Source organism: Bufo bufo, chromosome 5, assembly GCF_905171765.1.
Source record: "Bufo bufo chromosome 5, aBufBuf1.1, whole genome shotgun sequence".
Taxonomy (NCBI): Eukaryota; Metazoa; Chordata; class Amphibia; order Anura; family Bufonidae; genus Bufo; species Bufo bufo.
In genome coordinates, this window is record NC_053393.1 from 203,342,087 (window position 1) to 203,367,200 (window position 25,114).

Below are 25,114 nucleotides of genomic sequence, written 5' to 3' on the forward strand. Positions count from 1 at the left end.
CGGATCCAACGGTTGCGACAGTTGTGGCTCTTCAGTGGCCAGAGAAGGGGAATCCTGTGGAGCAGCCACACGCTCCTCATCACTGGTCGTAGACTCATGGCCCCTCTGCTCTTCCAGGCTGTCAACGGTGCTGCGGAATGAGAGAGTAATGTAAATAACATTGGTATATATATATACATTGTATGAACATATAAGCCACATTTCGTAACCCACACTGGATGTCATGGCTCCAGTAGACGTGTCACATATTGATTATCAGGATAACTAATCAATCTGAAAAGGCGTTTGGAGATCCTTATTATGTAATATAGAGCTGCACAGATGGTTGTCCCTTATCGCTATCCTCACCTGTTTATAATGTTAGCCATTTGTGCCGGTCATATCAGGATAAACAATGGTAGCTGGAATATTTTAGTGATCATTGTGGTGACAAGGCCAGTATATTCACACAAGATATTATAACAACATGTACCTGGCTTGTGCAGTCCAGCCCTAGTTGTATACTAGCCTATAAAACATTACTGGTAAAATGAAAAATATATTTTTTTAAATAAGCCACTACTAATATATTTGGGGACATTTCTAAGCAAACATTCAAAATAATCTAGACATTTCATATTGGCCTAAGGTCCAGCACTGGCTTTAAGAAAGCCAACTGGCGGGTATAAATGTATGGCTTCTTTCTGACGCCTCCATCACCACTTTTGCCCATGGCCTGATCTCGTTCCCAGCGGAACTGATCCCGACACGACTGCCAGCGAGTCTTTAAGCATTGGACTGTATAAATATAACATAACAACAATTGGAACTTAAAAAATGTCATCACACGTATAAAATCACATCACAAAATATGGTTACTACTACATTAAAACCGGTAAATACTTAATTTAATATACCATATACTGGAGATTTTGAAATTTCATAGGCTGAATAACCTGCGAGATAGCAGGATTGTTGTAACCCGGTAAACATAACAGGCCTTTAAACATTATTCAGACTTGATATTTGGACATTACAGGGATACACAATATGAAGCACTAAAGCTGGTTAAAATGTATACCTCTAAGCATGTCCACACATGAAATATATATCAGACTGCAGCACGCCATGGTTATAATTGAGGTTTTACTACAGCAGGTGAGCCACAGGTGGCCATGGCTGATGAATAATCAAACAATATATAGTGCTGAGCACTTTGACATTGAAAAAGCAAGTGCTACACAACATCCTCATGGTGCACATTCCAAAAAAACACATACTGATTTACCTGCTTGTGTAATAGACTCCAATATACACCACTGCTTGACAAGTAACAATGACATTATAGGCATTTTACACACAAAACACATCAACATGGGTTGTCATACCTAATTCTCACGGGTCACCTCGTCCCATGCCCGCTCCTTGCACATGCGGTCGTGATAGGCCTCCGTTCGAGTGTCCCAGCGGACGTTCCTGGATCAGCAAGATCAATTTTTCTGCATCCATCTTGAGAAGCTGCTATCTTGCAAGGCAGACAGGCTGGGGCCGGTTTCAGCACCTGCACATGTGCTCTTGGCAAAGTTTGTAAACACAGAACACATGGCAAAAGTAGGCTGGGCCTAGTATTTCTAAATTAGTGATCCGCAAAAAACGGATGACATGCGGATGTGTTCCGTATGCATTCCGTTTTTTTTGCGGACCCATTGACTTTAATGGAGCAACGATTCGGGATTTACGGCCAAATATAGGACAAGCTCTATCTTTCCACGGAACGGAAAAACGGAAATACGGAAACGGAATGCATACGGAACACATTCCGTTTTTTTTTGCGGAACCATTGAAATGAATGGTTCCGTATACGGACCTTATACGGAACACAAAAAAACGGCCCGTTCACTCGCAAAAAAAACGTTCGTGTGAACTAGGCCTTAACCTGTGACACCATGTTGCTATTAACAATGAAAAGCAAACAAACACTGTGGTTCAAAAATAATCAATATCATGAAAGTGTGGCTCGTACTGCCGCAAGGTACCCAACTGCAAGGTGGCCGCATCACGACCACAGCATGACCATACCTTCCGGCCATATTCACATGTGGCAGAATTGCTGTATTTTTGCCCTGTGGATTAACCTTTTTTTTATACTATTGGGAAAAATAGGCAGTAAATCGACAGCATAATCTGTTGCTAAATCTACGTGTAACATGTGGATTTAACTGCTTAATGAAGCATTCCAGTAAAATGTTTTTGTTCTCTGGCCTGTTAGAAAGGTACATGATCTAAAATGGACTGAAAGTAATCTTTTTACCAGTGTCTGTGAGCAACACTCTCTCCAACTGACCCTTCCACATAAGACTCTGTGTCAGCTGTAGAGTGTTGGTCACATGACACAGTTGAGGACCATAATAAAGCAGATAATTCGCAAATAAGTCACCGGTAAGAAGATTACCATCACTAAAATTTTAAACATACTGGGGCAGATTTATCATAATGATACGCCAGTTTTTCTGGTGTTGCAAACTGTACGTTTGAAAGTTTTTTAACACCACTTACACAAAACCTTTTGTGCAATTGGTGTTTCCTCACCATCTTCTCCACTTTCATGAAACAGGGGCATGGTGCGAGTGGAGAGGGTCCAGCAGACCTGCAACATCTATCATCTTTTACTCCAGTTTTATGGGGTAAAAGAACACTGAAATCCATGTCTGCTGGAAACTGCTCCTGTTTATCATAAACTGTGCATACACTGCTGGTTTGTGATAAATCTGCCCCACTGCATTTAAAAATACATGCCGCTGACCCCAAAAATGCCATACAGAAAAGCAAAACACTTTGAATGTAGAATTTTCCATAATTTCACTATAGACCGACATCTGTCCACAATGTATTGACCTTAAAGAACTGTAAAAAATACCCATGTAAGGGCTCTTTCACACCTGCGTTCTTTTCTTCCGGCATAGAGTTCCGTAGTCGGGGCTCTATGCCGGAAGAATCCTGATCAGGATTATCCCCAGGCATTCTGAATGGAGTGAAATCTGTTCAGGATGCATCAGGATGTCTTCAGTTCCGGAACGGAACGTTTTTTGGCCGGAGAAAATACCGCAGCATGCTGCGCTTTTTGCTCCGGCCAAAAATCCGGAACACTTGCCGCAATGCGGGATCCGGAATTAATGCCCATTGAAAGGCATTGATCCGGATCCGGCCTTAAGCTAAACGTCGTTTCGGCGCATTGCCGGAGCCGACATTTAGCTTTTTCTGAATGGTTACCATGGCTGCCGGGACGCTAAAGTCCTGGCAGCCATGGTAAAGTGTAGTGGGGAGCGGAGGAGCAGTATACTTACCGTCCGTGCGGCTCCCCAGGCGCTCCAGAGTGACGTCAGGGCGCCCTAAGCGCATGGATCATGTGATCACATTGGACACGTCATCCATGAGCATGGGGCGCTCTGACGTCATTCTGGAGCGCCCGGGGAGCCGCACGGACTGTAAGTATACTGCTCCCCCGCTCCCCACTACTACTATGGCAACCAGGACTTTAATAGCGTCCTGGCTGCCATAGTAACACTGAAAGCATTTTGAAGACGGTTCAGTCTTCAAATGCTTTCAGTACACTTGCGTTTTTCCGGATCCGGAGTGTAATTCCGGCAAGTGGAGTACATGCCGGATCCGGACAACGCAAGTGTGAAAGAGCCCTAAACACTATGAAAAATGTAGCTAAACACTGTGTGAATCCAACCTGATGTCCATGACTAGTTGATAGAGAATAGTTATTGTAAATACCTACAGTACTAATATTTCATTATACTCACATAAATCACTGTCCCCAGTGGGGCTCACATTCTAAGTTCCCTATCAGTATGTCTTTCGAGTGTGGGAGGAAACCTATGCAAAAATGAAGAGAACATATAAACTCCATGCAGGTGGACCCCAGTGCTGAAAGGCTCCATTGCTAACCACTGAGCCACCGTGCTGCCCAGTATGTCCTCAGTATCAATGATTTCTCTCTACAGTCATTTCAGCAGACCTGGGTTTATCAGAAAGTTCTTTATATATATATATACTAGCAGAAGGACCCGGATTTGCACGGGTATATTTCATTTAATGTTTCTGTGTGTTGTTAAAGGATATCGACAGTATCCCCCATAACAATGACCTCTACAGTACCCCGTTCCCTTAAGGGCTCTTTCACACGAGAGGATGCCATGAGTGGAATCCGTTGTGTGAAAGAATGCTAAACCCAGCACAGACAGCAGAGACACGGAACATTAACATGATTGATAATGCTCCGTGCCTCTCGGTGACCTTTTTACTACAAAATCACTGTGACAACTTTATCTCACTGTGATTTTGTAGTAAAAAGATCACAGAGAGGTACGGAGCATTATCAATCATGTTAATGCTCCCTGTCTCTACTGTCTGGAGTGGGGTTTGGCAATCTTTCACGTAGCGGATTCCACGCATGGCATCCGCTCGTGTGAAAGATCCCTAACAGTGAACTACACAGCCCCTTACCCCTTAACACTGACCCCCCCACAGTGCCTCGCCTCCTTAAAATGGGACCTCCACAGCAGCCCATCCCCTTAACAGACCTTCGCAGCAGCCTGTCCCTTTAAAAGTGTATTTCACAGCACCCCACTCCCTTGACATTGACCTCCTTAGGGGCTCGCCCCCTTAACAGTGATCTATACCGCAGCCCGCCCCTTAACACTGACCTCCATAGGGGACCGTCCCCTTATCTGTGACTTCCACTGTTCCCTTCCTCCTTAACAGAGACCTCCACAGCACCCGTCCCTTTAACAGTGACTGCCACCGTACCCCGCTCCCTTAACAGTGACCTCACAGTACCCTGCTGACTTAACAGTGACCTCCACAGCAGCTGCCCTTTAATAGTGACCCCTGCCCCCTTAACAGTGACCTCCACAGTGTTTGCCCCTTTAAAAGTGATCTCCACAGCGGCTTGCCCCTTAACAGTAACATCCACAGTGAACTCCCCTTTAACAGTGACCTCCACAGTGCTCACCCCTTTAACAGTGACCTCCACAGCAGCTTCCCCTTTAATAGTGGCCCCTGCCCCCTTAACAGTGACCTCCATAGCAGCTGCACCTTTAATAGTGGCCCCTGCCCCCTTAATAGTGACCTCCACAGCGCACTGCCCCTTTAAGGCTAGGGCTACATGATGACATGTGTGGCGCGACATTTTGTCGTACCAATGTCGTGCAACAATTTTCATAATGACAGGCTATGGTGTCGCACTGCGACATTCGACATGCTGCGACTTCGACATGACAGTCGCAAAAAATACATCCAAGATGGATACATGTAGCAGTGTAGTTGTGCCCTATGTGTTGTGCGACACATGTCATTGTGTAGCCCTAGCCTAAAGCTGACCTACAGCAGTGAAGAAAAAATGGCTGGGTTGCTATGGAAACCTGGAGTAAAACTGTGTGTATGTGGAGACTAATCGCCTGCTAGCTTCTATTAGCTGATAAGGAACATGTGACCGTGTGTATGGCAGTTGGGATATGAAAAGAGAGACTTGCAGGCTTGTATTGGCTAATGCAGGTCATTTTTGGGGAATATCTCAGGAACCGTACGTCCTAGAGAGCTGAGACCCGGTCTTAAACCTTCCCGGACACCTGATGTACCTGTGTGCCAAATTTGGTGAAGATCGGTCTAGTCGTTTGGTCGCGCATAAAGAACAGACAGACAGACAGAAATCCATCATGTGTCATTAGTTCAATGAACAGATTGCTTTCAAAAGGGTCAAGTTCTAAGGATCAATCTGGGTGCTATTCATGTTCATTGGATGAAACCCAAAATACAGCAGAACAAGTGAGGGGAAAATCTAAGTGACAGCAACATATTTCAGTAAGACTGTCTGTGCACTTAAAGGAACTAAATCTGAATGCTAAAAACAAATATATTTTGGGATGAAGTGCCAAGCCATTATATTATTTCATGTGCATTTTCTGTATTAGTGTTTTTTGAAGGACTTATGTAAGTGATCTCCCATCCCTGAAGCACTGGCTCCTTTCCTCACTCTTCACTCTCTTATTTGCTGTGTATAACCTGCTTCCCTTCCCTTCTGCTGTCTCTAGTACTGGACTACTGTGAAGGGAAGAGCAGAGAGCCCTAACAGCAGCCAGGAACGATATGCAGTACTATTTCAGAGATAACACAGTATGAAGAAATTACACAGATTTAACAACAACAACAAACTGGTTGTTGATGAAAACCTAACTTGCTCTCGTAGAGGATGTCATCACGGCATCATGCTAGCCGTGGTGATGTCATACATCACCCCGCGCACGATTTTGCACACTATCTTCAGTCAAGATGGGCGCGATGACCTGCGCAAATGGATGAGGAGAGTATTTTTTTTATTGCCATTTCACGGAAAATTAATTCCTTACCACAAAGCGCAAGAAAATCTGGCAAATTGAAGTTTTCCTGAAATTCGGATAGAAGTCAATTGGTATATTCCAATGCAGGCCTGCAGATGGCATATACATGACAATCTAATAATTGTATGTTGGGGCCCCCTTGGGGCATTAAAAAAATATATGAAAATTCAAATTTCCAGTTTCCTCAAAAGTAAAATAAAAACAAAATAAAAATTTTTATATCATAGGCATTGCCACATCCAATATACAGTTTGCCCATACTATTGAAATATAAAAATATTTATTCCATAAGGAGAATGGTGTAACAGGAAAAGAAAATCTAAATGGGTGACTTGCTGTTTTTTCATGACTTTACTTCCCCAAAAATTTTATAAAAAATGATCAAAAAGTAATATACACTCCAAAATGGAATCAATGAAAACTACAGATTGATTAACAGCTTGCCGAACTAGAATGAGAATGCTCGTCCTAACTGGCCGGTACTTAACGCCTTAGGACAAGCATTCTCGTCCTAGGGTTAACTGGCTGCCCCACACACGCTGCCCCGATCAGCCGCACGGGCCCAGCTGATACTGATAGCCGGGCCCCTGCTATATCTGCCAGCATCGGTGAAAACACAGATGCCGGCGGTCACACTGACTGCGGTATACAGGGGGTTTGCGGCAGCTTCTACATCCCCATCGGGTCCTTGTGCTGCAGTGATGGGGACCCGATGGTTGCTATGGCAGCCCCGATGCCTTGCACAGTGTAAGGCACTGACAGTTCAATACAGCACAATACAGATGTATTGTGCTGTATTGAAACAGGGATCAGACCCTGAAATGTTGAAGTCCCATAGTGGGACTGAAATAAATAAAAAATAATACAAGTTAAATAAAAAAATTTTTTAGTTTCAATAAAAAAAAAGCCCCTTCCCCATAAAAAGAGAGATATAAAATTGTAAAAAATAGGAAAAATAAATAAAAAAACACACATATTTGATATCACCGCGTCTGCAACAACCTGCTATATAAAAATATCCCATGATCCACCCCGTCCGGTCAACACTGTAAAAAATAAAAACTGTGCTAAAAAAAAAGCCATTTTTTGTCACCTTTAATCACAAAAAGTATAATACCAAGTGATCAAAAAGTCATAGGTACCCAAAAATAATACCAATCAAACCGTCGTCTCATCCCGCAAAAAATGAGTCCCAACATAAGACAATCGGCCAAAAATAAAAAAGATATGGCTTTCAGAAAATGCTTTAATTGTTTAATACCAAAATATATTTAAAAAACAGACATATTAGGTATCGCCGCATCTGTAACATCCGGTTCTATAAAAACATCCCATGAGGTAACCTGTCTGGTGAACACAGTAAAAAATAAAAAAATAAAACTGTGCCAAAAAGCTATTTTTTATCACCTTACATATCAAAAAGTGTAATACCAAGCGACCAAAAAGCAGTATGTAGAAATCAAACCATAATTTCATCCCGCAAAAAATTAGACCCTAAATAAGACAAATTTTTTAAAGATATGGCTTTCAGAAAATGGAGACATAAAAACAAAATTTTTTGTTTCAAAAATGCTTTTATTGTTTTAAAACAAAAATATATTAAAAAAACAAACATATTAGGTATCACTGCATCCATAACAACCTGCTCTATAAAAATATCACATGAGCTCACCCGTCTGGTGAACACCGTAAAAAAAAAAAATTATTTTGTCACCATACATCACAAAAAGTGTAATACCAAACGATCAAAAAGTAGTATGTACCCCAAAATAGTACCAATCAAACCGACATCTCATCCCGTAAAAAATGAGATCTTAACTAAGACAATCGCCCAAAAAAATTCAAAAGATTTGGCTTTCTAAAAATGGAGACATAAAAACATGATTGTTTTTCTTTTAAAAATTGTGCTCTCGTGTTCCCGTACAGCAGTTTTTCGACCACATATGGTGTGCTTATGTAAACTGCAGAATCAGGGTAATAAATATTGTTTTATTTGGCTGTTAACACTTGATGTGTTACAGAAAAAAATGAATTAAAATGGATAATCGGCCAAAAAAGTTAAATTTAAAAATGGCATCTCTTTTTCCTTTAATTCTTGTGGAACACCTAAAGGGTTAAAAAGGTTTGTAAAATCAGTTTTGAATAACTTGAGGGGTGTAGTTTCTACAATGGGGTCATTTATGGGTGTTTTCCACTCAGGGGCGTACATAGAAATCACTGGGCCCCATAGCAAAAATCTGAATTGGGCCCTTTAACCCCGCCCACTACCCACCATGGCCCCTCCCACTCCCTGACCTGGCTCCTCCCATGCCACACCCCCATTAAATACATTTATACATGACCTACAGCCCTGTTAAACGGGACATCTGTTGGAGATTTTTGGACCTGGGGGCACCCTGTCACATGGGACATCTGATGGTTGGGCCACTATATCTGGTGTGGGTTTCCTGATCTGGAGATGCCCTGCCATATGAGAAATCTGTTGAGAGGTTCCTATTCTGTTGGTGCCTACTTACAGGTAACATCTGCTGGAGGTTTTCTGTTTTTAGGGATGTTCTCTCTCATACCACAGCTCCTGGGGGATCTCTGATTTGGGGGTCCAATGTCTTATGAAAATTGCTGGAGGTCTATTGATTTAGGGGGGCTCTATCACTTGGGACATCATATAAGGATTTCTTGGTCTGCGGGTATCTGGTGGTCATATAATACTAGAGGGTTTCATCTGAAGAGCACAGTTAATACATGAACTCTCCACATGGGTAATGGCGTACTACATGCAGCATATGGGCCGAGCTCCCTGCAGTGACAGGCAAGGGGGGCACATTGTAAAGTAACAGATATCACCCTGCCCCCCAGAGATTTGTAAACTAACATGGGCCTCAGGCAGCATAATATATAGTCATATAGTCAGAGTCGGCCGGGCCAGGCACTGCTGCAGGGAGCGTAGGCAGACGCAGTGACACGACAGGACGAACGAACGGTACTTGTTCTGAGTCTGACTTACTTCAGGCCAGCCAGGGACACAGCCGGTGCTTCAGAATCTTCCTTCTTCGTCTCCTCAGCTCAGGCACTCTGGCGACGGCCGACGGCGAAGTTCGAGCCGATTCTCCCGACCCCTTGCGCCACTGGCCAATCAGCAGCTGCCTCAACAGAGTTGCCTTGTGCTGATTGGCCAGCGGCTCGAGCGCTACATGCAGGCTAGTTTGATCCTGATTCCGCATCAGCAGACTGTCAGGATCAGGTCAAACGGGGGGGGGGAAAGCCCACTTCGGCTTGGCGGCGATTGCGGAAGATGAGTTGGGGCTGGAGAAAAGCAGCCGCATAGCCGGCTGCATGTCATGAGTGGGCGGGGCCAAATAGTGTGGGCGGGGCCTTCTCTGCGCTACGGGCCCCCCAGTGCCGCGGGCCCCATAGCAGTGGCGTGGTCTGCCTCTATGGGCGGTACGCCACTGTTTCCACTATGTAAGCCTCACAAAGTGACTTTAGAATTGAAGTCGTCCTTAAAAAAGTGGGTTTTGGAAATGTTCTAAGCCTTATAAGATCCTAAAAAATAAAAATACAGTACATTTACAAAATGATGCAAACATGACAGTGGACATATGGGGAATGTAAGGTAATAACTCTCTTATGATGTATCACTATCTGCCTTAAAAGCAGAGAAATTCACATTTAGAAAATTGCTACTTTTTCCAAATTTTCTGTAAATTTCAGATTTTTTTTATAAATAAAGATGAATTATATAGACTAAAATTTTTCACTATCATGAAGTACAATGTGTTGCAAGAAAGCAATCTAAGAATGGCTTGGATAGGTAAAAGCATTCTGAAGTCATGACCACATAAAGGCCTCATGCACACGGCCGTTGTTTTGGTCCGCATCCGAGCCGCAGTTTTGGCAGCTCGGATGCGGACCCATTCACTTTAATGGGGCCGCAAAAGATGCGGACAGCACTCCGTCTGCTGTCCACATCCGTTGCTCTGTTCCGTGGCCCCGCAAAAAAAATATAACCTGTCCTATTCTTATCTGTGCTTTGCGAATTGCGGAACGCACACGGACGCCATCCCTGTTTTGCGGATCCGCGATTTGCGGACCGCAAAACACACAACGGTCGTGTGCATGAGGCCAAAGTGACACATGTCAAGTTTCCAAAAAACGGCCTGGTCCTTGAGGTGAAAAATGGCAGGGTCCTTAAGGTGTTAAGTAATAGGGGCCAGAATATGGCAAAATAAAATATTATTGTTTCTAAAGTATATATTTTTTTCAATGTTAAAACACAAGCAAAAGTACAGTATATAAATGTGGTAGCATTGTAATTGTACAGAAGGTAACAGGTCAGTTTTACTGCATAGTGAACACCGTAAAAACAAACCCCATAAAACTGTGGTGGAATTGCATTTTTTTCCAATTCCGTTCCATTTGGAATATTTTTCCAGCTTCCCACCACATTGTATGCAATATTAAATGGTGCCATTAGAAAGTACAGCTTAGGCTACTTTCACACTAGCGTTCGGGGCTCCGCTTGTGAGCTCCGTTTGAAGGGGCTCACAAGCGGCCCCGAACGGATCCGTCCAGCCCTAATGCATTCTGAATGGATGCGGATCCGCTCAGAATGCATCAGTCTGGCTCCGTTTGTCCTCCGCTCAGCAGGCGGACACCTGAACGCAGCCTGCAGCGTTCAGGTGTCCGCCTGGCCGTGCGGAGGCAAACGGATCCGTCCAGACTTACAATGTAAGTCAATGGGGACGGATCCGTTTGAAGTTGACACAGTATGGCTCAATTTTCAAACGGATCCGTCTCCCATTGACTTTCAATGTAAAGTCAAAACGGATCCGTTTGCATTATCATGAACAAAAAAAAAAAAATCATGGTAATGCAAACGATTCCGTTCTGAACAGATCTAAGCGTTTGCATTATAGGTGCGGATCCGTCTGGGCACATACCAGACGGATCCGACCTAAACGCAGGTGTGAAAGTAGCCTTATCTTACAAAAAACAATCCCTAATATGGCTGTGTGAATGAGAAAATAAAAGTTATGTCTCTGGGAATGAAGGGAGTGAAAAACAAAAACGCAACAAACAGGAGATTGCCCAGTTATGAAGCGGTTAAACAAGCTGTTATGTTGCAACTAATTTTAACCTGAAAATAAACTGGGAGAGACAAAGGGGGAGATATATCAAACTAGTGTAAAGTAGAACTGGCTTAGTTGCTCATAGCAACCAATCAGATTCCATCTTTCATTTTCCAATGGAGTTGTGCAAAATGAAAGGTGGAATCTGATTGGTTGCTATGGGCAGCTAAGCCAGTTCTACTTTACACCAGTTTGATAAATCTCCCTCCATGTTTTCTATTGTGATAGCTCTGCTAGCTAAACGTACTTCCACACATAGACCTTTCATTAGGGTATTATCTGTCGCTTGATCATTATTGCTACGATACTGTGTGCTAAAAACAACACCCTCTGATGAGTGTGTCGGTGCCTGGTTCAGGTGCACGGCTTCTATAGTAAGTAAATACAGTAATACTAATCTCTACCTTTTGTCTAGTACTCTTTTGTTATGTTATGAGTGGAGAGCTTTAATTATACACAGTTATATTGATGTTATATTAATCTTCTACAACTACACCATTTATTATTACTAGTTAGGGCGAATTGAACCTGACGAAGTGGAATACGATCCAAATTTCAGGGAAAACTTGATTCGCCGCAAAGCCGAATTTCCTCATGCTTCGTGGTAAAGAATCGATTTTCCTTTAATGGTGGTAAAAAAAAAAAATCATAATTACCTCATCCATTTGAGAGCGAAGAGCTGTCTGCCGCCATCTTGATGGAAGATCCCACGCAAAATCCTGTGTGCAGTGACGTATGACATCACCGCGCCAGTCGACGTGATGATGTCCTCACGGGCCCCACGAGATTTTGCGCTGGATCTACAATCAAGTTGGCGGCTGGCTCTTCACGATCAAATGGATCAGGGTAAGGCCACTGCTTTCCGTTGCCGTATTGCGGACCGCATTTGCAGATCCGCAATACACAGGTGCCGTTCCGTGGGCATTCCGCATCACGGATGCGGACCCATTCACTTGAATGGGTCCGCAAATCCGGAGATGCGGAATGGTACGGAACGGAAGCACCGAACGGAACCCTACGGAAGCACTACGGAACATGTCCTATCTTTTTGCGGAACTGCCGGATCGCAGACCCATTCAAGTGAATGGGTCAGCAATCCGCTGTGGCTGTCCCACGGACTGTCCCACGGACCATGGGGCACATACGTTATGATTTTATAAAATTATTTTTATTTTATACTGTAATATTGATGTCAGATACTGCAATCAGCTATGACTGCAGCATCTGAGGGTTACAATGATGGGGGACAGTGCAATCGCCGCTCCCTGTAATTGCACCCAATACTTTCAAAGAAATGCGCTTTGCGATAAAATAATTTGTCACAAAGCAAATTTTTTTGGTAAGATTAGGCCTCATGCACACGACCGTAATGCTTTTTCAGTGTTTAGCGGTCCCTTTTTCACGGATCCGTTGTTCCGTTTTTCGTTTCCGTTGTGTTTCTGTATCTGTTCCGTTTTTCCGTTCCGTTTTTCCGTATGGCATATACAGTATACAGTAATTACATAGATAAAATTGGGCTGGGCATAACATTTTCAATAGATGGTTCCACAAAAAACGGAAAACGGAAGACGCATTTCCGTATGTGTTCCGTTTTTTTGCGGACCCATTGACTTGAATGGAGCCACGGAACATGATTTGCGGCAATGATAGGACATGTTCTATCTTTAAACGGAACGGAAAAACGGAAAAACGGAAACCATTGAATTTATTGCGGAACCATTGAAATGAATGGTTCCGTATATGGAACGCAATAAACAGCCAGTAAACGGGGAGAAAAAACGGTCGTGTGCAGGAGGCCTTAGGGCTCCTGCACACGACAGTATTTTGCGTTCAGTATACTGGCCGTTTTTTTAGTTCAGTATACGGTACATATACTGAACCATTCATTTCAATGGTTCAGCAAAAAAACCTGAAGTGTCTCTGTGTGTATTCCGTTTCAGTATTTCCGTATTTCCGTACCGTGAAAAGATAGAACATGTCCTATTCTTGTCCACAAATCACGGTGCTTGGCTCTATTCAAATCAATGGGTCAGCAAAAAAAACTGAACACATACAGAAATGCATCCGTATGTCTTCCGTATCTGTTCCGTTTTTGCGGAACCATCTATTGAAAATGTTATGCCCAGCCCAATTATTTCTATGTAATTACTGTATACTGTATATGGCATACGGAAAAACAGAACGGAAAAACGGAAAGCAAACGGAACCACAATGGAAACAAAAAACGGAACAACGGATCCGTCAAAAACGGACCGCAAAACACTGAAAAAGCCATACGGTCGTGTGCATGAGCCCTTAATAGAATACACCAATAATGTTGGCTTTATTGCTACATCTGTATTTGTAGCACTTCATCAATTATTTTTTACATAGTAGCAAAGTCAATCAGTAAACTTGCCCAAACTTGTGTCTTTCTACCATATTTGGATTCTAATGGAGAGAACAGTGGAATATTAATTATACATCTCTATTATCACTATTTCTGAGAGGATGTTAATTTCTGTAGCAGTCGTACCGTTATAGACGATTTCCCTGCTGTGTTCCCATGCTTCAGCAATGATTTTGACAGTTTCCTTTGTGACACAATCTACAGAGTGAAAGAAGAAAAGAAGAATATATTACTCATGTAAAATAGATATATCTGCTCATCCTAATAGCTCTTCAACAAGCCTGTGGCAACAGAAAAATAACTTTTTTCTTAAATTCAGCCTATTATCTGCTATGAATATTAGGGCTCTTTCACACTTGCGTTCTTGTCTTCCGGCATAGAGTTCCGTCGTCGGGGCTCTATGCCGGAAGAATCCTGATCAGGATTATCCTAATGCATTCTGAATGGAGAGAAATCCGTTCAGGATGCATCAGGATGTCTTCAGTTCCGGAACGGAACGTTTTTTGGCCGGAGAAAATACCGCAGCATGCTGCGCTTTTTGCTCCGGCCAAAAATCCGGAAGACTTGCCGCAAGGCCGGATCCGGAATTAATGCCCATTGAAAGGCATTGATCCGGATCCGGCCTTAAGCTAAACGTCGTTTCGGCGCATTGCCGCATCCGACATTTAGCTTTTTCAGAGTGGTTACCATGGCTGCCGGGACGCTAAAGTCCTGGCAGCCATGGTAAAGTGTAGTGGGGAGCGGGGGAGCAGTGTACTTACCGTCCGTGCGGCTCCCCGGGCGCTCCAGAGTGACGTCAGGGCGCCCCAAGCTCATGGATCATGTGATCGCATGGATCACGTCATCCATGCGCATGGGGCGCTCTGACGTCATTCTGGAGCGCCCGGGGAGCCGCACGGACTGTAAGTATACCGCTCCCCCGCTCCCCGCTCCTACTATGGCAACCAGGACTTTAATAGCGTCCTGGGTGCCATAGTAACACTGAACGCATTTGGAAGACGGTTCCGTCTTCAAATGCTTTCAGTACACTTGCGTTTTTCCGGATCCGGAGTGTAATTCCGGCAAGTGGAGTACACGCCGGATCCGGACAACGCAAGTGTGAAAGAGGCCTTATCAAAAATGTCAGGAAGTGCATGAAGGAGGGCATGCAATATTTTCATACAGTGGCTCACTTTTTGGGAATAAATGTAGAAATTGAGTGTTTTCCAATTTCTTAAGGTTGTTAAGATTGTTAAGGTAGGTAAAATGAGAGAGTACATTAATGACAATTATAAGTTCACTGTTTACATCACATTGGGTAAAAGCATTTTTATTTTTTCGAATATACTTTATTTGTCTGTTTATTGTATTTCCCTTAACTTGCACCCAATAACAGATCCAAATGAGAAAATAGTAGGAACCCCTCCAGTTTTTACAAACAGTGGTACATTCCATAATAATGCTATCTGCTGGGTAAAGAAATCCTTTGTGTTAGGGCTCCTGCACATGAACCTATGTATTTTGCGGTCTGCAAAAAACGGATCCGCAAAAAATACGGAAAACATCCGTGTGCATTCCGTATTTTGTGGAACGGAACAGCTGGCCCTTCATAGAACAGTACTATCCTTGTCCGTAATGCGGACAATAATAGGACATGTTCTATTTTTTTGCGGAACGGAAATACGGACATACGGAAACGGAATGCACACGGAGTAACTTCCGTTTTTTTTGCAGACCCATTGAAGTGAATGGTTCCGCATACGGTCCACAAAGAAAATACATTTGTGTGCGTGAGCCCTTATGGAACAGACCATGGCATTGAGCTGCTTGAGGGGTTCTGATTACATTTAAAAACATGAAGTCAACACTTTTGTTCCACGTTTCCATGATTGAGCCAGACGCAGAAACAATAAAGAAATAAATTATAGTACAGCACAGCACCTCACATTCAATAAATCTGCCCTGCCATACTGTATATTATTTTTGATCAAAGGAGGATTGGTTTGTTTAGGCTTTCTATATTCTATAACACCTTGCACAAATATTTCTGGAGCAATAAGTTTGATAAATTTGCCCAAATAACTTAATTCAAGAAAAGAGTAAAATAAAATGATAAAGAATACTCCCACGTTTTGAACATATCAGAAGTAGATTCTACTTATTGCTTTATAGACTAGGATACCTACTGAAGTGGTTCATTTTATTTATTAGGACTATTTCTGTTGATTACAAAATACCAAAATATTGTATAGCACTGTACAGAGATTGTCATTACTTCCTGTCCCACATGCACACTAACGGAGAATTATTCGGAACACTTTAAAATGTATTTCCCAGGAGTGTGGAAGGGGAATGTAACCAATGGTAATGCAGGGAGAACATGCCAATGGTGGGATTCAAACCCAGGTCCTCACTGCTTACTACAGAACCACCATGCTGCTCCTTTCTTTTCCAAACTACTACAAACTACATATTCATAAGCCCTTTTAGACACACATTGAGTTGAGTTCACAAAAAGCACATGTGCAACTTGTAGATATTGTCCCTGGAAGAAGCCAGTTTACTGGCAAAACGGCGTTGGGAGGCGGCGGCTGAGGGATCTACACGCACTCTTAGGGTATTTATAACTATTGATTCCCACACGCAGTTTATTTTTTGCCTTTCTATTGGACCTTTTTGTCCGGGGTTTACATTTATTAATGTTGGCTTCTTGTGTGGTTTTTTTCTGATATCTTGGGTACCCATTGCGTGCAGACCCCTCAGCCCCCTCTAGGGTTTCTGTTCCTTACTGATGTTTCCCCTTTTTTTACTGCTGATTTTATGTGATATAATTATTGTTTAGTGTATACTTATTAAAATTTCCCATGTTTCAATATGGAGGAGCTGTAGTAAAAAAAATTGTGGATTGTAGATTTTGCTGTATGTTGTGTGTGAACTGAACTTCATGGATCCTAAAAAGTAGCCTGGAAAAAAAAAGTGCTTCAGACAAAATTGTAGACACTAGAGATGAGCGAATTGAATCCCACAAAGTGGAATTCGATCTAAATTTCAGGATAATATCGATTCGCCTCAAAACCAAATTTCCTCGTGTTTCGTGTCAGCGAATCGATTTAACCTGAAATAGTGTAAAAAACAAAAAATCATACTTACCTCCTCCATTTGCTTGCAACGGGCCGCCAGCCTCCATCTTGCTTGAAGATCTTAGTCGAAATCCCGTGAGTGGTGACGTATGACATCACCATGCCGGCCGGCGTGATGATGTAATCTTGCGCAGTGGAAGATTTCACTCCAGATCTTCAAGCAAGATGGCGGTGGCCGGCCCCTCGCGAGCAAATTGAGGCGGTAAGTTTTATTTTAAAAAAATTATGTTAATTTCACACTGTTTTTACACTCAGATGCCGTGATCATGCATGAACGCGTCATCTGAGGGATACAATAGAGGAGGGGCGGCACTATCGCTGCTCCCTGTCATTGAACCTGCTACTTACAAAAAAATGCGCTTTGTGACGAAGTTAGCCAAATCAAACTTTTCATAAATTCACTCATCTCTAGTAGACACCCCCCAACTAAAGCAGGAGAGGACATCTGCAGTGACCTGGTGGCTGACTGCTTAAAGGTTAAAGCTACAATGCAATATGGTTTACTGCTAAAGTTATTAAATGGTTCATTACTGAAGCTGTGTGTTATCGTAATGATATCTAAGCACTTTCTGTGATACAAATGGTTAAAGTGGCTTATCTATGCAATATGTATCTCAAAAGGCTGTATATGGGAAGGAAATATTTAACCGGCCATTCTTAGTGATAGTTTCCAAGTGGTTGGGCTGGTCGCACTTTTCCCTGGTTAGTGAGTTTTTGGCAAGAAGATCAAGAGCAAAAAAATGTTGGATAGTGTTTGGCAAGAAGGTCAAGAGGAAAGACGTGTTGGAGAGTTCCTTGTAAACAGGCCAAGCAGGGCCGTTTGAAGGAATTTGGGGGCCCCAAGCAAAATAGACATGGAGGCCCCCCCTCCACGCCCTCCCCACCTTACGCACGCAAAGCCTACAGGAACCACAGTATAGCCATACAGTTTAAGTTCACCCACACTTTATATAAATAAAAAAGGAGGTTTACAGTGCAAATACTGCTGTTGCATTTAACCACCTCCGGACCGCCTAACGCAGGATCGCGTTCCGGAGTTGGCAGCGCTGCGCAGAGTCACGCATACAGTGGGGGAAATAATTATTTGACCCCTCACTGATTTTGTAAGTTTGTCCAATGACAAAGAAATGAAAAGTCTCAGAACAGTATCATTTCAATGGTAGGTTTATTGTAACAGTGGCAGATAGCACATCAAAAGGAAAATCGAAAAAATAACTTTAAATAAAAGATAGCAACTGATTTGCATTTCATTGAGTGAAATAAGTATTTGAACCCTCTAACAAAAAAAGACTTAATACTTGGTGGAAAAACCCTTGTTTGCAAGCACAGAGGTCAAACGTTTCTTGTAATTGATGACCAAGTTTGCGCACATTTTAGGAGGAATGTTGGTCCACTCCTCTTTGCAGATCATCTCTAAATCCCTAAGGTTTCGAGGCTGTCTCTGTGCAACTCTGAGCTTGAGCTCCCTCCATAGGTTTTCGATTGGATTAAGGTCCGGAGACTGACTAGGCCACTCCATGACCTTAATGTGCTTCTTCTTGAGCCACTCCTTTGTTGCCTTTGCTGTATGTTTTGGGTCATTGTCGTGCTGGAACACCCATCCACGACCCATTTTCAGTTTCCAGGCAGAGGGAAGGAGGTTGACGCTCAGGATTTCACGATACATGGCTCCGTCCATTTTCCCGTTTATGCGAATAAGTTGTCCTGTGCCCTTAGCAGAAAAACACCCCCAAAGCAAAATGTTTCCACCCCCATGCTTGACGGTGGGGACGGTGTTTTGGGGGTCATAGGCAGCATTTTTCTTCCTCCAAACACAGCGAGTTGAGTTAATGCCAAAGAGCTCTATTTTGGTCTCATCAGACCACAGCACCTTCTCCCAGTCACTCTCTGAATCATTCAGGTGTTCATTGGCAAACTTCAGACGGGCCTGCACATGTGCCTTCCTGAGCAGGGGGACCTTGCGAGCCCTGCAGGATTTTAATCCATTGCGGTGTAATGTGTTTCCAATGGTTTTCTTGGTGACTGTGGTCCCTGCTAATTTGAGGTCATTAACTAACTCCTCCCGTGTAGTTCTAGGATGCTTTTTCACCTTTCTCAGAACCATTGACACCCCACGAGGTGAGATCTTGCGTGGAGGCCCCAGAGCGAGGTCGATTGATGGTCATTTTGTGCTCCTTCCATTTTCGAACAATCGCACCAACAGTTGTCACCTTCTCTCCCAGCTTCTTGCTAATGGTTTTGTAGCCCATTCCAGCCTTGTGCAGGTCTACAATTTTGTCTCTGACATCCTTGGACAGCTCTTTGGTCTTTCCCATGTTGGAGAGTTTGGAGTCTGCTTGATTGATTGATTCTGTGGACAGGTGTCTTTTATACAGGTGACTAGTTAAGACAGGTGTCCTTAATGAGGGTGACTAATTGAGTAGAAGTGTCTAACCACTCTGTGGGAGCCAGAACTCTTAATGGTTGGTAGGGGTTCAAATACTTATTTCACTCAATGAAATGCAAATCAGTTGCTATCTTTTATTTAAAGTTATTTTTTCGATTTTCCTTTTGATGTGCTATCTGCCACTGTTACAATAAACCTACCATTGAAATGATACTGTTCTGAGACTTTTCATTTCTTTGTCATTGGACAAACTTACAAAATCAGTGAGGGGTCAAATAATTATTTCCCCCACTGTATACGCGTCATCTCGCGAGACGCGAGATTTCCTGTGAACGCGCGCGCACAGGCGCGCGCGTTCACAGGATCGGAAGGTAAGCGAGGGGATCTCCAGCCTGCCAGCGGCGATCGTTCGCTGGCAGGCTGGAGATGTGATTTTTTTAACCCCTAACAGGTATATTAGACGCTGTTTTGATAACAGCGTCTAATATACCTGCTACCTGGTCCTCTGGTGGTCCCTTTTGTTTGGATCGACCACCAGAGGACACAGGTAGCTCAGCAATATGTAGCACCAAGCACCACACTACACTACACCCCCCCTGTCACTTATTAACCCCTTATTAGCCCCTGATCACCCCTGATCACCCCATATAGACTCCCTGATCACCCCCTGTCATTGATCACCCACCCGTAAAGCTCCATTCAGACGTCCGCATGATTTTTACGGATCCACTGATAGATGGATCGGATCCGCAAAACGCATACGGACGTCTGAATGGAGCCTTACAGGGGCGTGATCAATGATGGGGGTGATCACCCCATATAGACTCCCTGATCACCCCCCTGTCATTGATCACCCCCCTGTCATTGATCACCCCCCTGTCATTGATCACCCCCCTGTAAGGCTGCATTCAGATGTCCGTATGTTTTTTACGGATCCACGGATACATGGATCGGATCCGCAAAACACATACAGACGTCTGAATGGAGCCTTACAGGGGGGTGATCACCCCATATAGACTCCCTGATCACCCCCCTGTCATTGATCACCCCCTTGTAAGGCTCCATTCAGACGTCCGTATGATTTTTACGGATCCACTGATAGATGGATCGGATCCGCAAAACGCATACGGACGTCTGAATGGAGCCTTACAGGGGCGTGATCAATGACGGGGGTGATCACCCCATATAGACTCCCTGATCACCCCCCTGTCATTGATCACCCCCCTGTAAGGCTGCATTCAGATGTCCGTATGTTTTTTACGGATCCACGGATACATGGATCGGATCCGCAAAACACATACGGACATCTGAATGGAGCCTTATAGGGGGGTGATCAATGACAGGGGGGTGATCACCCCATATAGACTCCCTGATCACCCTCCTGTCATTGATCACCCCCCTGTCATTGATTACCCCCCTGTAAGGCTGCATTCAGATGTCTGTATGATTTTTACGGATCCACTGATACATGGATCGGATCCGCAAAACACATACGGACATCTGAATGGAGCCTTATAGGGGGGTGATCAATGACAGGGGGGTGATCACCCCATATAGACTCCCTGATCACCCCCCTGTCATTGATCACCCCCCTGTCATTGATCACCCCCCTGTCATTGATCACCCCCCTGTAAGGCTGCATTCAGATGTCCGTATTTTTTTTACGGATCCACGGATACATGGATTGGATCTGCAAAACACATATAGACATCTGAATGGAGCCTTATAGGGGGGTGATCAATGACAGGGGGGTGATCACCCCATATAGACTCCCTGATTACCCCCCTGTCATTGATCACCCCCCTGTCATTGATCACCCCCCTGTCAGGCTCCATTCAGACATTTTTTTGGCCCAAGTTAGCGGAAATTATTTTTTTTTTTCTTACAAAGTCTCATATTCCACTAACTTGTGTCAAAAAATAAAATCTCACATGAACTCGCCATACCCCTCACAGAATCCAAATGCGTAAAATTTTTTAGACATTTATATTCCAGACTTCTTCTCACGCTTTAGGGCCCCTAGAATGCCAGGGCAGTATAAATACCCCACATGTGACCCCATTTCGGAAAAAAGACATCCCAAGGTATTCCGTGAGGGGCATAATGCGTCCATGAAAGATTTAAATTTTTGTCCCAAGTTAGCGGAAAGGGAGACTTTGTGAGAAAAAAAAAAATAAAATCAATTTCCGCTAACTTGTGCCAAAAAAAAAAATTTCTATGAGCTCGCCATGCCCCTCATTGAATACCTTGGGGTGTCTTCTTTGCAAAATGGGGTCACTTGTGGGGTATATATACTGCCCTGGCATTCTAGGGGCCCTAAAGCGTGAGAAGAAGTCTGGGATCCAAATGTCTAAAAATGCCCTCATAAAAGGAATGTGGGCCCCTTTGCGCATCTAGGCTGCAAAAAAGTGTCACACATCTGGTATCGCCGTACTCAGGAGAAGTTGGGCAATGTGTTTTGGGGTGTCATTTTACATATACCCATGCTGGGTGAGATAAATATCTTGGTCAAATGCCAACTTTGTATAAAAAAATGGGAAAAGTTGTCTTTTGCCGAGATATTTCTCTCACCCAGCATGAGTATATGTAAAAAGACACGCCAAAACACATTGCCCAACTTCTCCTGAATACGGCGATACCACACGTGTGACACTTTTTTGCAGCCTAGGTGGGCAAAGGGGCCCACATTCCAAAGAGCACCTTTAGGATTTCACAGGTCATTTACCTACTTACCACACATTAGGGCCCCTGGAAAATGCCAGGGCAGTATAACTACCCCACAAGTGACCCCATTTTGGAAAGAAGACACCCCAAGGTATTCCATAAGGGGCATGGAGAGTTCCTAGAATTTTATATTTTTTGTCACAAGTTAGCGGAACATGATGATTTTATTTTATTTATTTTTTTCTTACAAAGTCTCATATTCCACTAACTTGCGACAAAAAATAAAAACTTCCATGAACTCACTATGCCCATCAGCGAATACCTGGGGGTGTCTTCTTTCCAAAATGGGGTCACTTGTGGGGTAGTTATACTGCCCTGGCATTCTAGGGGCCCAAATGTGTGGTAAGTAGTTTGAAATCAAAATGTGTAAAAAATGGCCGGTGAAATCCGAAAGGTGCTCTTTGGAATGTGGGCCCCTTTGCCCACCTAGGCTGCAAAAAAGTGTCACACATGTGGTATCTCCGTACTCAGGAGAAGTTGGGCAATGTGTTTTGGGGTGTCATTTTACATATACCCATGCTGGGTGAGATAAATATCTTGGTCAAATGCCAACTTTGTATAAAAAAATTGGAAAAGTTGTCTATTGCCAAGATATTTCTCTCACCCAGCATAGGTATATGTAAAATGACACCCCAAAACACATTGCCCAACTTCTCCTGAGTACGGAGATACCAGATGTGTGACACTTTTTTGCAGCCTAGGTGGGAAAAGGGGCCCACATTCCAAAGACCACCTAGTGAGTTCATGGAAGTTTTTATTTTTTTTTCACAAGTTAGTGGAATATGAGACTTTGTAAAGAAAAAAAAAGAAAAAATCATAATTTTCCGCTAACTTGTGACAAAAAATAAAAAATTCTAGGAACTCGCCATGCCCCTCACGGAATACCTTGGGATGTCTTCTTTCCAAAATGGGGTCACTTGTGGGGTAGTTATACTGCCCTGGCATTCTAGGGGCCCAAATGTGTGGTAAGTAGTTTGAAATCAAAATGTGTAAAAAATGGCCGGTGAAATCCGAAAGGTGCTCTTTGGAATGTGGGCCCCTTTGCCCACCTAGGCTGCAAAAAAGTGTCACACATCTGGTATCTCCGTACTCAGGAGAACTTGGGCAATGTGTTTTGGGGTGTCATTTTACATATACCTATGCTGGGTGAGAGAAATATCTTGGCAAAAGACAACTTTTCCCATTTTTTTTATACAAAGTTGGCATTTGACCAAGATATTTATCTCACCCAGCATGGGTATATGTAAAATGACACCCCAAAACACATTGCCCAACTTCTCCTGAGTACGAAGATACCACATGTGTGACACTTTTTTGCAGCCTAGGTGGGCAAAGGGGCCCACATTCCAAAGAGCACCTTTCGGATTTCACCGGCCATTTTTTACACATTTTGATTTCAAACTACTTACCACACATTTGGGCCCCTAGAATGCCAGGGCAGTATAACTACCCCACAAGTGACCCCATTTTGGAAAGAAGACACCCCAAGGTATTCGCTGATTGGCATAGTGAGTTCATAGAAGTTTTTATTTTTTGTCACAAGTTAGTGGACTATGAGACTTTGTAAGAAAAAAAAAAATCATCATTTTCCACTAACTTGTGACAAAAAATAAAAAGTTCTATGAAGTCACTATGCCCATCAGCGAATACCTTAGGGTGTCTACTTTCCAAAGTGGGGTCACTTGTGGGGTTTTTGTACTGTCTGGGCATTGTAGAACCTCAGGAAACATGACAGGTGCTCAGAAAGTCAGAGCTGCTTCAAAAAGCGGAAATTCACATTTTTGTACCATAGTTTGTAAACGCTATAACTTTTACCCAAACCATTTTTTTTTTACCCAAACATTTTTTTTTATCAAAGACATGTAGAACGATAAATTTAGAGAAAAATTTATATATGGATGTCGGGTTTTTTTGCCAAATTTTACACCTGAAAGTGAAAAATGGCATTTTTTTGCAAAAAAATCATTAAATTTCGATTAATAACAAAAAAAGTAAAAATGTCAGCAGCAATGAAATACCACCAAATGAAAGCTCTATTAGTGAGAAGAAAAGGAGGTAAAATTCATTTGGGTGGTAAGTTGCATGACCGAGCAATAAACGGTTAAAGTAGGGTAGGTCAGAAGTGTAAAAAGTGGCCTGGTCATTAAGGGTGCTTAAGCTATAGGGGCTGAGGTGGTTAATGTGCATGAAATTTGAACATTTTCAACAAATGAACATTTGCAAAAAACACCACTGTACCATACAATCCAATATACATTAAAAAAGTGCACAATAATTAAATCCAACATACTTAAAACACACACATTAACTTTTTTCAGTTCTTACAAACATGTGCAAATGATCTAAAACTGCTGTTTGCGAACCTTGTTTTCTGCAAAGGCAATCACAATGTTCTCCATGTCCAAAGACTGGCGAACATCACGCTCAATTGATGTAAGTGCCAGTCCTGTGAGCCTTTCTTGGCCCATGGTGGACCTCATTTAATTTTTTATCAGCTTCAAAGCTGAAAAGCTCCTCTCACCAGAGGCCACTGACACAGGGAGAGTCAGGAGTAGACGCAAAGCAATGCTTAAATTACTGTACAAATCCAGTAGCTTCTCACTGTATATGTAATTAAGCATGTCTTTCTTACTCCCCCTCCTTCTTACTCCCCCCTGTCCTTCTTACTCCCCCCTCCCCCTCCCTGTGTCCTTCTTATTCCCCCACCCCATGTCCTTCTTACTCCCCCTCCCTTCTTATTCCACTACCCCATGTCCTTCTTAGTCCCCCCTCCCCCCTGTCCTTCTTACTTCCCCGTCCCCCTCCCTGTGTCCTACTTACTTTCCCCCTCCCTGTTTTTTTTTACTCCCTACCCTACCTTAGTTAAGTTCCTAAGTTAATTCAGTCCCCCGGCTCCTTCCCTGGACCCTGTAGCATGGCCGAGCTCCTCGCTCTCTACCTCCAGTCCTGGCTGTCACTCAGTGCGGCCGGGAACCGCGTGGTAC

General features: G+C 43.3%; 1 protein-coding gene across 1 annotated transcript in view; it reads right to left on the reverse strand.

The window, feature by feature from the left end:
* CPNE4 (copine 4) overlaps positions 1-25,114 on the reverse strand; it is a 475,385-nt gene that overhangs the window by 210,363 nt on the left and 239,908 nt on the right. Inside the window, exon 3 of the mRNA XM_040432996.1 lies at positions 14,028-14,099. Within this exon, the coding sequence (XP_040288930.1) occupies positions 14,028-14,099 (72 nt within the window). The remainder of the gene's footprint in view (positions 1-14,027; positions 14,100-25,114) is intronic.